At 39.1% G+C, this 15,622-nt stretch overlaps 1 protein-coding gene across 1 annotated transcript; it reads right to left on the bottom strand.

Moving 5' to 3' along the window:
• Nucleotides 1-2,568: 2,568 nt before the first annotated feature.
• LOC110095747 lies at nucleotides 2,569-7,281 on the bottom strand. Its single transcript, XM_020821407.2, has 7 exons — nucleotides 5,819-7,281; nucleotides 5,622-5,737; nucleotides 4,977-5,474; nucleotides 4,458-4,815; nucleotides 4,206-4,359; nucleotides 3,303-3,402; nucleotides 2,569-3,180 (listed from the first exon to the last, which is right to left on the bottom strand). Exons 1-7 carry the CDS (start codon nucleotides 6,803-6,805, stop codon nucleotides 3,063-3,065), a joined length of 2,331 nt encoding a protein of 776 aa, XP_020677066.1. The 5' UTR covers nucleotides 6,806-7,281; the 3' UTR covers nucleotides 2,569-3,062.
• Between the last annotated feature and the right edge of the window lie 8,341 nt (nucleotides 7,282-15,622).

A 15,622-nucleotide genomic window follows, 5' to 3' on the forward strand; every position in this document is an offset into this window, starting at 1 on the left:
GCTCCACCTCCCGACAGATCTCCTGTCGCACTGCGTCAAACGCAGCCAATCCCCGAGCACCCTTAGCCCGGCTTCCACGCCCTGTGCATCCACCAGCACCCTGCTCCTCAGTGCCCGCATCCAAACGCCACAAGCCCGCACCCGCGCCTTGCACCCATGTGGTCTGTCACCGACCACATCCTGCACGTATCCACCCGTGCAGCGAGCCCTGCGCCCTCACCTGCGCTCCGCTCGTCACAAGTGCCTCGCGCTCCTATGCGGACTCCTCATGCACCGCACGACCTCGCATCTCCCAGCGCCCTACACTTTCAACCCTGCTCTCCAAGAGCAGCAGACACTACCTCAGTGTCTCCCTGGACTCCACCGAAAATCCAAAACTCCACCGCAAAGATCCAAACTGATCTTTCAACCAAAGAACCGAAAAAATCTGCTTCAAGACCGATTGAAACTTGATTTAAAATCAAGCAAAAAATCCGGCCTCAACAGCTTCCATGCCTCCGATCTTCTCTGATTTCTTATACACGGATCGCCCCGCCTCCCTCTAGGCCTTGCTTCATCCTATCTTCACATTCTGTTCACGATTTTCGACCAAAACCGGCTTCCGTCTGATCCCGCCTCCGGTAACCCTACCGGACGTCTGATCTCCTTTGGCTGTTTGCCTCTCATTTTCGCTAGCTCTCACAGCTTCCACCTGAGCCACTGCGTCCACAATGTCTTCGATCTCCTTCTGGACGGCCTCCAGCCTCTTGATTTCTCTTTCCTCAACTTGATCAGCAAGAACCGCAAGAAGTCCTGCTCCTGTACAAATCCGGCTTCATCCATAAGGGCCAACAGCTCGCCTCCTTTGAACCGAGAGCCGCCCTCAATCTTCCTCAAATGCAGAAATTCTGCAAGCCGTCCAAGTCAAACAGCCAAAGCCGCACGGACGTCCGGCCTACTCGGACGATCCAAAAATCCCGATTCTGCTCTGCCCGCTGAACTCTCGATCCTTCCTTCCGCAAGTACGAGCAAACCTCCCGATCAAGAAGCCCGACCGGCTTCACCCGAGTCCGGCAACTCTGCCTTCCGGTCATCACCGGAAACCTCCTCTCTTTCTCGAATGCAAGAACTTCCTTCTTCCTTAATCATCTCCACCAAGCTCTGATACCAAATTGTAGAACCTAAGGAAGAAGATTAAGAGATCTTTCTTGCAAGATCTTGAGAGGGAGTGAGGAGGGAGAGGAGAGGGGGACCGTGAGCCACAAATCATAATTCCTTTATTCCATGGCTGCCTTCCTAATACAAGCTAAAGCCTATTAATAGGCACCTAAGAGCTACACAAAAGCAACACACAATTGGCTACATATCCCAAACAAGAAACCTACACAAAAGCAAACCTAAATCTAGGAACAAAAAAACAACAGAATACATGAAGTATAATTTTAGTATTAATAGATCTAGTGGGTGAATTATGGCTTTGGGTGATCAATTCGTTAATAAGAGAACACATTTTAGATATCTTGAATCTATTGTCTAGAGTTATGATGAAATATATGAGGATATTATTAGTAGAATTCAAGTTGGATGGTTGAAGTGGAGGAATGCATCGGGCCTGTTGTGTGATATAACACCCCTCAAACTTGAGGAAAAATTCTATAAGATGGTAGTGAAACTTGCAATACATTATGACACAAAATGTTGGCCATTAAAAGAGATAAATAAAATGAAGTAAAGTTTTACAGAGATGAGGATGCTCAGGTGGATGAGTGACTTTACTCTTAGAGACATAATGCAAAATGAGTATATACATGAAAATGTTGGAGTAGCTCCAGTGGTAGATAAGATTAAAGAGAGTTTTGTTAGATGATTTGGTCACATAAATGTCAACCTTTTGATGACCCAGTTAGGAGAATATATCTATTAGGTTTAACTTATGTTAAGAAATGTCAAGATAGAACTAAGAAGACTTGGATAGAAAATATTAGAAATGATCTTTTTTTATTAGATTTAAATGAGAATTTTACTTTTAACCAAGTCCAGACACGATGGGGAAAAAGGATTTATGTAGCCGACCTAACGTAGTGGGATGAAGGTCGGCTTAATGATGATGATATTGTTATGCAGCAATGCTTCAAATTAACATTCAGATCTATGCTCAGTTAGCAAACATTTCATAATATAGCATAAATAAGACATTATGGCTCAGATTTTGTAGTCAATTTTGAAGAGGTTATTGGTTCGTCAGAAAAAATAAAGGAGGAATGTATTGAAGCAACCATGAAATTACAGAACATTTCTTGATATAGCATAAAAAAGACATTATAGCTCAGATTTTGTAGTCAATTTTGAAGTAGTTATTGGTTCCTCAAAAGAAATAAAGAAGAAATGCATTAAAACAACAATGAAATTACAAAACAATCATGACTAAGCTTCTATGAATTTTTACTCCATATGTTTATAAACGTCAGTTTTGGACATGCCTCTATATACTATATAGCATATATGGTTGACTTCCACCTCTCATTTACTCACCAAATAATACAAAACTAAAAATAATATCTATATAAACCTTTCTTGCCTCTCCTTAAACACAAAACTCTTTCCAATCCTGCTCTAGTTTCTTTGGAAGCTATCATTTCACATACTTGAAAGTCCAATTGCAACTTATTCTGACTTTTTCTATTCTTTTCTGAGCATTCTAATTTCAAAAATGGAAACAAGCAGAATTCTTTCATCTTTTTGTGAATTCCAACTGTAAGGACAAAAAGAGTTGATGAAAAATGTATTTTTCAAAATAACCTTCTTGTATTGGTACATATAGACAGAGCAATTTATAGCTCCACCAAAGATAACAAAACTGGAAGAAAGAGATATTCACTCTCCATGAACATAAAAGAATAAAAAAAAGACACCTAAGACTGTTATTACTCTCACTGCAACTGCCAAAATGGCAAGCTTTGCAGTGCAATGTATAAGAAGTTGGCCAGTTAGGATGGATGTTCTTCTAAACAGGAGCTCAAGGAGATTTGCTTCATCCAAACTATCAGAAACTGATCAGTGGATTAAATAAGCTGAATCAGTACTTAAGAGTTTGGATACGCTCGAACAACATCGGCGATCAGAGAGCGGCAAATTGGGCACCTACCACAGCTCCATTGTAACTCTTTAGCACACTTGTAACAAGCACACATGTGGCCACACCTAAATAGTATTGACAACAAGAAGTTATAAGAAGAAATATATCTAGTAGTGGAATTTGTGTTATGAAATAGTAATTTACAAATATTTACTTCAATTTCAATTATATGTGTTAAAATCTGTACCTGTATAAAAGTGTGTCAACTTGTGCTTCACAGCAGATGCAACAATTGTCTTTCCTTCCTTGCATGCACTTTGAATTATGCAATAGACTTCCTCTTCCAGCTGATTAATGAAATAAAGAATACAGTGCAAACTTCCAAAACATAGACTTGAGATGAATGAAAATGTAAATAAACAGACAAAATTTCTGTAAGGGCTCCTTATGTTGCTCCAGTTACAAAACATGTTTTGAAAAATGATAAGTTTGGTTCAATTCATCATTTTGTGGGGTATGTTTCAAGGAGGACTTAGCAAGAATTTCAATTTTGAGTCTCCTTGATGGCCTTCAATTAATAAGGTATGCAGCTCTTGGGCCAATCTCTTTCTAATGTTGAAATTGGAACATTGGTAGTAAATAGTCTTCTGGAAGGTGCCTATTTTTTTCTTTCAAAAAACCATCCTATTGCGGAGTATATATGCAGAGCTTTAATGCACATTTCCTTATTGAAGAAAATAATCCCCAAAAACTGAATGAAAATATTCTTCCTCATTATTAGTCCTTTGAGCTTGGTTTTGATTTGGAACTTGGTTTGTATATAAATATGAATTTTTTAAACAATGTGATAAAATTTAGAAGTAGTGTTATTCTATAGTTTTGTTATATTATAATGTTAGCTATACGAAAATATTGAATGTTAATTTATGTTATGAACATATAAATGAAATAAATCATATATTGAATGTTACACAACCCTCCATTTTTCTCATTCAGAACTTGAGATCTGGCAACGGTAGTGTTAAGGAAAACATATTTTCTTATCCAAACTACAAGAATCATCATAAATATAGGAGCACAACAAAATCAATTACTACTCATAGAATTGAGGAAATAGTTAAGGAAAACAAAATATAAAGAAAAAACTTACCCAACTGATTGACAGCACAAAAAGCTTCCTGCTTTATTGAATGATCTAACTTTTTCTGCCAGTCCAGGCAACTCTCAACTAATTTCCTTAGCTCAGAAATTTCGTGATGTATCTGAGCAACACTGTTCTTCAGTTCGTGCATATCTTCCCCTTCCTGCAGCATTTGAAAGATCAGTGGTGAATGAACGTTTATGTTTAACTCTTCAACTGGACAAAAAGTTCTGATCAGAAAGATTTTTTGTTTAAACTTACATGAAAACTAGGTGATGAATTTTGTGTGGACGAAGAACTTTGCCAGCTTTTTTGCAACGGTAATGAAAATCTTTGCCAATGATCCTGGTTTTGCAATATTTGAGAGGATGACGATAATGAAGTATTTTTCCAAATTTCCTGGTCACTTAAAGTTGCAGAGGATAATTGTGACAGTGATGTTGCAGCCACCTCTTGATCAGAACTGCTTTCATAATTCTGTCTCCAGATGCCTTGTTCTTCGTACTGCTCTCTTTCAATTACATCAGCATTTTGTTGTCCTTGTCTGTGTAAAAATGACTCAATCATTTGGTTCATTTTGGCAGAGAATTCGCTCGCAAGAGAAGTTGAAACTGTTTTCCTGAAAAGGAACGAGTCGAATAATACAGATTGCCTTAGGAGTTCTATGAAGAAAGCTTAAATTTATGCTTCACTAATTCATATTTGTTATTTTATGAAAACCTTGAATTTGCATAACAAGGAAAACTTATAGTTAACTAGCAAGAAGACTACACAACATACATCTCCAGCAGTTCTTGAATCTCTCTATTTTCGGTGAAGCTCGTATTTAGTAAGTCATTATAGAAAGTTCTTCTTATCACCCATGGTTGTAATAACAATTTACATTGGGGAGATTCGATTTGTTGCTCTTGAGAAGATGTTTCTGTCCCCTCTGATGCAATCTCACCATGCCAAGTTTGCAGCGAGTGAGAATTTGAAAGCCTTTGCCAATCAAGGCTGCTCCCCCATAAGCTTTTCTCATCCCATGAAACTTTAGAGCTTCTGCTTTCTTGCAGATCCTCGTGTTGGGACAATGGCGAGTAGAAGTCTAGTGGCGAGCTTTCCGTTTCTCCTGTGGATGCTAATTCTGGGAAGAGGTTATTTTCACCATTAGAATGATTAATGGGAATTGCAAAGACGCAAACATGAGGATCTGATGGCTGAACTTCCATGACATTCAGACTTTCTTCAGCTGGAACTTCAATGATATCAAGTTCACTTCTATCTGCAGGTTTTTCCCTACAAGGATGTAAAAGTAGTAATACTCGCCATTAATTTAAATATTGTTCACAAATAGAGGGCATGTTCTGAGCTATCAGTTGATGAAGAAATAAAGAACTAAGTGCAAAAATATCATTTCAACCTTCAAGCAAAATGAGCAAATACCTTGAGAAAAATGTATTTGATCCAGTCTCAAATCTCTTTGCTTCTAATTTTTGAGACCATTGTTGATGTTTGATTGTCGCTACTTCTTGTCGCAGGGATCTCAACCTAATCAATGACTGAATATAAATTAAAATGTCAGTTAAAAAGTGCATTTTGGATATTTGGAGCTACTATGGCATCACTCATTTGAATGTTACCTGAATGCGGCCCCGGAAGGGGAATCGAGAAACAGGGTGGCGCTTCTCAAGCGCGGCGACCTCTAGTCTGCGCTCTTTCTCCAGCTTCAAATGAAAATTTTCCATCACCAGTCTTCCCCTTACACGCAACGCTTTTTTGCTGGTGTCCGGCATTGGCAACGGTGCCGACGAAGGCAAAAGGGTGGCCGCTGGCGTATTACCCGTAATCTCCTTCGCCGACAGTTCTGGCTTATTGCCGGAGGAGGCCGGGGAGGACGAGACCTGTAGGCTCAGCATTCTTATGATATCCCAGACCTTTCTCCTTTCGGTGACCTCGCTCTCCATCTCCACCGCGGACGAAGTCGGAGGCGATGATGGAGCTGCTTTCTCCAAGTCGCAGAACGCGTCCGCCTCGTTACTTGTGTCCGACCCGCCGAGGGCCTCCTCCGCCTCGGCGGCTGGCGGTGGAGCCGCCATGCTGGCGCGAGGCGTGGGGCAGACCCCTGCCTCAGCTTCCAGCTCCCTCCACATCTGTATCAGCGATGAAGCGCGCACGGTGGGCTGGATGTCCGCGGCCACCGCACCGCCGCCGCTGCCAACGACATCTGCTACGGCGGCAGCAACGGAGGTGTCCGGAGAGGTCTCGCGGAGGAGCGAGGCAGCTCGGGCGGAGACGGGCTGAGTCGTCGTGGAGAGCGCCGACAATTCTGCCTCATGGGCCTGTCTTTCTATAGTCGTAATCATGTCGCGTGCCTGTCGGGCGGCCCAACGGTCAAGTATTTGGGATTGACGGCGTTTGGTTTCCGTTGCCGGCGATAGTGGCTCGCCGCCTCCTCCGATGAGGACGATTGCTGAAGCCGCGGCTGCGGCGGCGGCGGCTGTGGTGTTAATGGAGGTGGAGATACGGGTTAGGATCTTGGAGATAGGTTTGTGGGTGCGGACGTGAAGGCGGGAAGCGTGGTGGTGGCGCCATTCGTCGGAGGGCATTCGAGCCACGGAGGAGGCCATGGATACGAGCTGTCCGAGGGCGGATTTTCGGGGAGGAAGGAAATCTGAGGAAAATGAAGGAATTTTGTAAGGATGACGAGACAGCGGTAGATAAAAATCGCATCTTTGCTATTTTTGGGCAGAGAGAAAGAATTGTTTAAAAGATTGAAGGCTCTACGATGGGAGATGGAGGAGCGAAACGATAGAAAGGAAACGTTTGCTATTTTTGGATTTATGTAGATGAACGGAATCGTTGGCGTACTGTGCTTCGTTTCCAAAGAAGAAATATTTTGGTTGGAAACTATATGGTTTTGTGGCAGGTTATACAGTAATGATTTACAAGTGATGATGTAGAGAGGGTGGGGATGCAGGGAGGAGCTGAGGAGCGAAGTGTGCTAAGTGCGTTGAGGCCATCTGCGGCGGGGACGAAGAACAGCTCCGCGTGGGATGTCCTATTTTGAGTTTGTTGTGAATTAGTTTGTAACTACTGTAATTTTTTCTCTCTCAGCTCATCTATAGTGTCATGGCATAATAATGGGTGGCGATCGATCATAAACAAATTGAAATGGAGAAAAATCTAAGGACATATGGGATGAAATATAGTAAGAAAATTCTTCTATTTGTAATGCGTGTCGAATGACAAAAAATTATCGACTACCAATTTCTAGTTCTCAAAATGTTAGCTATGCTCCATTCTTTTTAGTTTAGGAAAATTTACATACATACCACTATATACTTAATATTTTGCATATCTAACACCTCATACATTAATATTACATATATACCACTCAAATCCCTACTTTATTTCGTTTCTACCACTCCATCTAAAGTCTCCTCACGACGTTTCTCTGCCTTCCGAACGACGTTTCTCTGCCTCATAATAAGGACGCAAATCTGAGAGTCGGTTAGGGCATATGAAGCAAGGAATCAGAGCTTGCAAAAGGGGAGGAAGGTAAGCTCTCATGCATTCTCTCATTTTTGCTCAAACTGATTTGTTTTGCCGGACCTCGTTCAAATTTGCAGGTCTTCCTGATGCATTCTCGTATTTTTTTTTTCAATGATCAGGTTTGCTCGGAGAGCTTGTTGTCCGTCACCTACCCGCTAATTTCAGGTTTGCCGTTCTTCATTCCGAAATTATTTCTTTGAAAATGATTTTGTTAGCTTTTCCTAGGAAGGTTCTTTATCGGACTTTAAATTGATTTTGTTAGCTTTCCCAGTTAAAACTGAAGCATTATAGCTTCAAAAGCTGCAACATTTGCTTATGTAACGATTTGATAACCTTTTAATTTAAGTACAGATTTGCTGAAGGTGACAACAACCCTGAAGGAAATTCGGCGGAAGAAATTACCGTGAAGAACAATGCGATCAGGAGCTTCAGATGGTGGAAAATGCGAGACGTCCGACGAAAGGAAAAAAGAGAGGCTTAGCGGGGAATTTCAGCAGGAAGCAATACTTCCGTCCGTCCGTCACAGTTAAGGGGCGGACACAGAGAAACGTCGTGAGGAGGCATTAGATGGAGTGGTAGAAACGAAATAAAGTAGGGATTTGAGTGGTATATATGTAATATTAATGTATGAGGTGTTAAATATGTAAAATATTAAATATATAGTGGTATGTATGTAACTAATGTAATTTTTTCTCTCTCAGCTCATCTATAGTGTCATGGCATAATAATGGGTGGCGATCGATCATAAACAAATTGAAATGGAGAAAAATATAAGGACATGTGGGATGAAATATAGTAAGAAAATTCTTCTATTTGTAATGCGTGTCGTATGACAAAAAATTATCGACTACCAATTTCTAGTTCTCAAAATGTTAGCTCTGCTCCATTCTTTTTAGTTTATTATGATGTTTGGGGATCTTCTCCAGTTACATCAAATCAAGAACATCGCTATTATGTTTCTTTTATTGATGATTTTTCAAAATATACTTGGGTCTATCCTTAAGTTAAAAAATCTGACGCTTTTAATAAATTTCTTGAATTTCAAAGAATGATTAAACATCAATTTCAAGCTAACGCTCAAATTCTTCGTACCGATGGAGGTGGTGAATTTCTCAATAATAAATTCACAATCTTTCTCAAAAATCTTGGAATCATACATCAATTTACTTGCCCTTATTCACCTTCTAAAAATGGAGTTGCATAGCGAAACATCATCACTTAATTGAGACTATACGTACTTTGCTAATTGAAGCCTCCCTTCCACAACATTTGTGGGTGGATATCTTACAAGAGCAGCAATCGCCACTCCTCTCTCTCACATAGTCTATCTACGGGCAATTCCAACACTCCAAACTATATCTTACAAGAGCAGCAGTCGCCAAACTCATCCATCAATACTACACATTCGAGTGTACCTTCTATTCATCCTATGACCACTTATTCTAAAAGTGGTCATTATAAACCAAAACACATTCGATTTATCCCATATGTTGCAACCATCCCACCCAACCACATTTCATCAAGCTATTAAAAGTGAACATTGGCGCTCAGCCATGTCACAGGAATTTCAAGCACTTCAAACATAAGGTACTTGGGATTTGGTTCCTCCCATGCCAAATCAAAACATCCTTGGTTGCAAATGGATGTTTCGAATTAAGTTTAAATCGGATGGCTCCATTTCTCTATATAAAGCACGGCTTGTAGCAAAGGGCTTTACTCAAGAACATGGCTTAGACTACCAAGAGATGTTTAGTCCAGTTGCTAAAGTGCCCACTATTCGTATCTTTATTCTTATAGCTCTTCACTACAATTGGAGTATTCTTTAACTAGATGTTTCAAATGCCTTTTTACATGTAAATCTCAGTGATACCATCTATATGTAACAACCACTTGATTTTCAATATTCTCTTCTTCCTACCTATGTTTGTAATATGAAGAAAGCTCTTTATGGTCTCAAACAGTCTCCCAGAGAATGGTATGCCACACTTTCGACTCATCTGCAACAATTTGGATTTCACATAAGTACAGCCGATCCCTCGCACATACCAAAAGAGCTCGGTTCGTCTATACATTTTAATATATGTAGATGACATTCTTCTAACCATAAATTCAACAACTGAGATCAACCATATGCTCTCCAACCTACACGATCAGTTTCAAATGAAAATTTTGGGACAACTATCATAATTCCTAGGCATTCAAGCAATGCCAACTGACTATGGAATTCTCCTTCACCAATAATAATATGCCAAACGTATCCTTGATCAGATTGTCATGACCAATTCAAAGTCGGTTCTTACTCCTACGACGTGCAAGACAGTGATCTCCTATTTGTGATAGCTTTCATATTACTTTCTAAAACTAATTTTTAATTCAAAAAATTTTTAATTTAAGAAAATTTTGAATTAAAAAGCTGCTTTAGAAAATAACAAAAAAGATAGCTTAAACGAAGCCTAGATTTTACTCAACTCTGATATATGATGGAATGACTTCAAACAAAATTTAGGCTGCTTAAAGTCCTAATGATGCAGGACTAAATATGTTTTAAAAGAATGCGATAAGAACTTGCACATTTTGAATAAGAGCTTGCACATTTTGAATAAGAGCAAATAATAATTAAGACTGTTACCCATTAAACGATGATAGAAAATGAAAGATGGGTAGCTACGTTTAGGCCAAATCACATGCTAAGAACTTGAATCACCTAAGTAATTTAGAATTTCAACAAAATGCAAATTAAGTAGTTATTCAATAAAATCCCAAAGTTAATATTGAGATTAGAAACATAGGAAGCAAAAACTCAAATCATACGTTTACTAAGAGAAGACAGAGAGCTTGACATGAGTCATCGTGCTTGAATCACCACCTAAAAGAGTAAAGGATTAGAAAATAATTTGAACAGGAAAAGAAATTCACCCTTGAATTGAAAGGGGTTTATGGAAAGGCATTTAAAGTTGCTTGAATTGGATTTAGATATTTGGAAAGGTGTAATTAAATCCAATTGAATTTAAATTCATATAGGGTTTAATTTAGGAAACTTCCCAAAAATAGGATTCGTAATTTAGGAAATAATTCAAATTCAAATTAAATTTGAATATGAATTAAATAAGTTTCCTATCTTAGAAAGACCAAATTGGAAAGGTTTGAACACAAGCCTTAATGGAGAATCCCCAAGGGGGTTCGGCGGCTTGGATAGTTTGCCTGCCGGTTTTGGGTGAAGGGAGGTGGGGGTTGGGTGGGGTGGAGAGTTAGGGTTGCTAGCCCAAAGTCTAAGGGGAGGAGGGCTTGTGGTTGGTCGGCGGTGGAACTTGGTGGAGGGGGCTGGCGGGTTGAGGTGGGGGTGGATTGTGGGTTGGAGGAAGAAGAAGGGAGGGAGATTAGAAAGAAAATAAAAGATAAAATTGGCCACATACCCAGACTCTTCCAAAATTTGTGGGTGATCCACTTCCCTCTCTAAGGGATGTCTATCTAACTCCTCTCAAGCTCTCACAAAAACTCACAATGCAGAACTTTTGTTTTCATTCAATCATTAACCTTCAAAAGAGAACATAAGGGCTATATATAACCTCATAAAATGGACGAAAATAAAAGACTACTTCGCCCTTTGAGCTTACACATGATCACCCTTAAGTAAGGGGTAAAAAAGGGAAACAACTAAAGCAAATACAAACACAAATAAATAAAAACAAATACATATGAAGACTTAAAAATATATCGGCGCAATAGTGGCCGTAGATGGGAGGCCACGCCTCTGATAAACTTTCCAAGCTCCGATGTCCCCATCACCTAATCACCATAGTAAACCAGCATTTTTTTCCTTGGGATCCAATAAGCTTGGCCGACCTAGTTCAGCCAGCCTGATCTAGTCCTATATAGCGCGCTCCACATGGCCCGCCCGGCCGAGCGGGAGCCCTTCTTCCTACCCACTGTTGACCTCGATTTTGCCCAGACCCGGGCCTAAAGAGTTGACTTGGTCAAATTGATCAAGTCAGACCCTGTTTTCCCGATTGTTGTTCCAGGGTCATATTCAGGTAATATTCAACTGAATTAAATTATTCTTTATAAATCATTATGAACAACTTTTATTTAGATATATCATGACAATTTGTTCGTAAGATTTTATTTATATTCAGGTAATATTCAATTGAATTATATTACTCTTTATAAATCCTGAACAACTTTTTCTATATTGTTTACAGTATTTTTTTTTTTTTTGGTATTCTTCTTTGAGCAGCTTTATAAAATAATGACATATATTGCCGTTTACATAATTCATAAAACATAATAAAATTAACATAAATTGTATTAATATTTAGTATACTTCATTTCGTTAAAAAAAATAATTTATAATTAAATTGTAACAATAACTAAATGTTAACATCCTTCATTTAAACAATATCCAATAATAATCAGACTAAGGTTTCATTCGGAATAGTCTTTTCAATATAATTATTTTTTAACTGAATTTTTTTTTACTAAAAAACTATTTTATGAAGCAAACGATGTGTCTAAGTTTGTGGAGAGATGTTAAATTTGCCAAACTAACAAAGGAGGAGGACAAAACACTGGCTTGTACCAGCCGTTGCCTGTACCAGATTCGATTTGGGAGGATTTAAGCCTCGATTTTGTAATGGGGTTGCCAAGGACCAAGCATGGAAACGATTCTATTATGGTCGTGGTAGATCGTTTTTCGAAGATGGCACATTTTGTCGCCTGCAAGAAGACTTTTGATGCTCTAAACATTGCCAAATTATTTTTCAAGGAAATAGTTAGATTGCATGGAATTCAGAGAAGTTTGACATCCGATAGGGATGTTAAATTCATTAGCCACTTTTGTTGAGAACTGTGGAAGAGGTTACACACTCAGATCCAGCTCAGCTCTTCATATCACCCGCAAACCGACGGGCAAACTGAAGTGGTGAATCGAACATTGGGTAATCTATTGCGGTGTCTAGTACAAGACAATCCAAAAATCTGGGATGAATTACTTGGCCAAGCCGAATTCGCATTCAATTCCATGACAAACCGCTCTACTGGTATGTGCCCATTCAGTATAGTTTATACTAAAATGCCAAATACTGTCCTTGATGTTACAGTGCTACCCAAGTGTAAGAGCAAATCCGCGTCGGTGCTGGTAGACAATTATGCGGAATTTCTGGCCAACATCAGAGCGAAGATTCAAGCTGCTAATGACAAATACAAACTGTCGGCGGATGTGCATAGAAGGGAGAAATTATTTAAGCCTGGAGATTTGGTATATGTTCGGTTGAAAAGAGAACGTCTACCTGTGGGAGAATACTCAAAGCTGGGAAAAAAGAAATGGGGACCGTTCTTTATAAAGAGCAAGATCAACGACAATGCATACATTGTGGATCTTCCGGAGGAGTTCAATACATCCCACACTTTCAATGTCAAAGATATCTATGCTTACATACCACCTGATGATGGCAAAGCTCAAGTTCATTCTGTGGATACAGATAACGATTTTAGCGGGGGCGAATGATGCGGTGCACTATATGCTTATAGTGAGACGGGTACTATCTTACCTTTTCCTCTGAATAAGACTGTTACTGGTTTGAGCTCCACTACTACATTTATCCTTTATTAGTTATATGGTACAGAAAGCTGCTTTTTAGTTTTAATGCTTTTAGTAGTATATGGATATACTGATAGTATATGAGAAGTTTCCTGTAGAGAGGAAGGCATCTTTTACAATTTGATCAATAGAAATCCCTACAGTTCTCTGTTAGTTCTTGCTTGTTTCCTCTGCTTGTCACAGCTTTGCAGGTGTCGCGGCATCACCTTGTTTTCAATTGAATTCCAACATTCCACACCATTAAGATGGCATATGGATCCGTTAGTTGTGTTGTGAAAATTCCATGAATGTAAGGCTTCCACCAGAGTCTTTTAGAGTTTGCTTTTTGGATTTCAAGCATTCAACATCAAGCTGGGATGAATAGTTCCTGCTGCTCAACAACATCAACATAAATATTTTTAATAGGCTTCTATTTTCCATAAGCAAAATAGTGAATGCAAAGTAAATTGTTGTTCCAACATCAAACTGTGTAAGAAAGATAATAAACTGATATTACATTATGAGCCAAAAGCAAAATGTTGTTTGAGTGTCTTTTACCTGATGAAAATTTTGAAATCGATAGATTTTTTTTAGCGCTCTATCATAAAGTTTATTTTGATTATGTTTGATGATTTTTCTTTGACATTCGCTTTATTTAGTTTGGCTATCGTTAAATGTTACGGTTACATTGTATCACTCAAGCTTTGCTTGATCGTTCCAGATATTTGATTCCTACAGACCTGATAGTATGGTAGTTTGTTTATGTAAATAATTTAATGGGACCAGTTGTTTGGATGTTGATAAAGTTGTGATTGAGTTTCATAAAATAGTTTCATATATATTTTTTAATTTATATAGATAATATCATTGATATATTATGTCATAACTTAATTTTATATTTTAGTATATTGTTTTTTTACAATTACATTACAAATTATAAAGTGGTTGTTGGGTGTTCGTATAGGTTTTAGGTTAAGTTGATCTGCATTGACATCTTATTCATGTAAATATCTATAAAATAGAATGTATAGGCTGATATATAATTTAGGTAAAATTTTAAAAAAGCTTTAGAATAAAATTTTCTCCTCCAAATTTTATCTCTCTCTTCCCTCCTTCCTCTCTTCTCTCTTGCAAAGAGCTCAAGAAAGCTCAAGAACTCCATTTTTTTTCTTAACAAATGGTATCAGAGCCTTGGTGGAGGTTCACATCGGCCGGAGGAACTGGTGGCGAGAGGAATTGATTTTGGTTTATGGAGGTGGTAGCGTTGGATTGATGGGCCTCGTCGATCACGTCGTTCATGATGTTGGCGGCCATGTCTTAGGGGTCATTCCAAAGCCTTTGATGCCTAGGGATATAACTGGAGAGACTGTTGGGGAAGTTAGAGCAGTCTCAGATATGCACGAGAAGAAAGCTGAGATGACTCGCCAAGCTGATGCCTTCATTTGTTTCCCTGGTGGCTATTGTACATTAGAAGAATTGCTTGAATGCATCACATGGGCCATCTTGGAATTCATCGGAAGCCGGTTGGTCTTCTTAACGTGGAGGTATTTATTTCTCAGAATGCCCGTCACATCATTTTTTCTGCTCCAACAGTGGTCAGGAAACTAGAGGAATATGTGCCCTTTGCATCTTCTCGTTTTCTCCATATTGTTTCTTCCCCGAAGAATAGAGAGCTCGAAGGATGAAAGATTCAAGATCTTGTTCTTCGTAGAAGATCTGTACAGTTTTTGAGGTGGAGCCTATAGGTCAGATTGCGAGTTGATTGGCGAGAAGTTATTTGTTTGTTGTGTGTTGGAGTATTGGATCAAGAAAGGCAAGACCAAGAACCTGGGTGACAGGTTGTCGCGGATTTGGAATTGGACAGGTGTAGTGCGAGGTTGCAGGTTGAAGCCCGCACGTGTGTCTGAGGAATGCTGGCGAATTGGTACTGGAGTGCGAGCTGGAGTTGTGGATTGGAATGCACGGTGGAGGTCATTCTCGAGCAAGATTGGGCTCAGATCGGTGGGATTATTCGTGGAGTTAATACTGGAAGCCAATTAGATTGCAATAGATGTAGAGATGGTTCTTTGATTGTAAAACTTAGATCAATGCGGAGATTGTTGGGTGTTGGTTCAGGTTTTAGGCTAGGTTGATCCGCATTGTCATCTTATTCATGTAAATCTCTATATATAGAATGGAAAAGCTGATGTAAAATTTAGGGAAAATTTTAATAAAGCTTTAGATTATATTTTCCTCCTCCAAATTATCTCTCTTTCTCCTCTCTCTCTCTCTTGCAAGAAGAGCTCAAGAAAGTTCAACTCCATTTTTTTTTTTTTTT

The sequence above is a fragment of the Dendrobium catenatum genome, unplaced genomic scaffold (genome assembly GCF_001605985.2).
Source record: "Dendrobium catenatum unplaced genomic scaffold, ASM160598v2 fragScaff_scaffold_116, whole genome shotgun sequence".
Taxonomy (NCBI): domain Eukaryota; kingdom Viridiplantae; phylum Streptophyta; class Magnoliopsida; order Asparagales; family Orchidaceae; genus Dendrobium; species Dendrobium catenatum.

Excerpts from the sequence above, each read along its gene's own strand:
- LOC110095747 (XM_020821407.2), bottom strand. The coding sequence starts at position 6,805 with ATGGCCTCCTCCGTGGCTCGAATGCCCTCCGACGAATGGCGCCACCAC. Across the intron at positions 4,360-4,457 it reads ATTCATCACCTAGTTTTCAT|GAAGGGGAAGATATGCACGA; the intron begins GTAAGTTTAAAC and ends CAAATGCTGCAG. Across the intron at positions 3,181-3,302 it reads GTTGACACACTTTTATACAG|GTGTGGCCACATGTGTGCTT; the intron begins GTACAGATTTTA and ends AATACTATTTAG.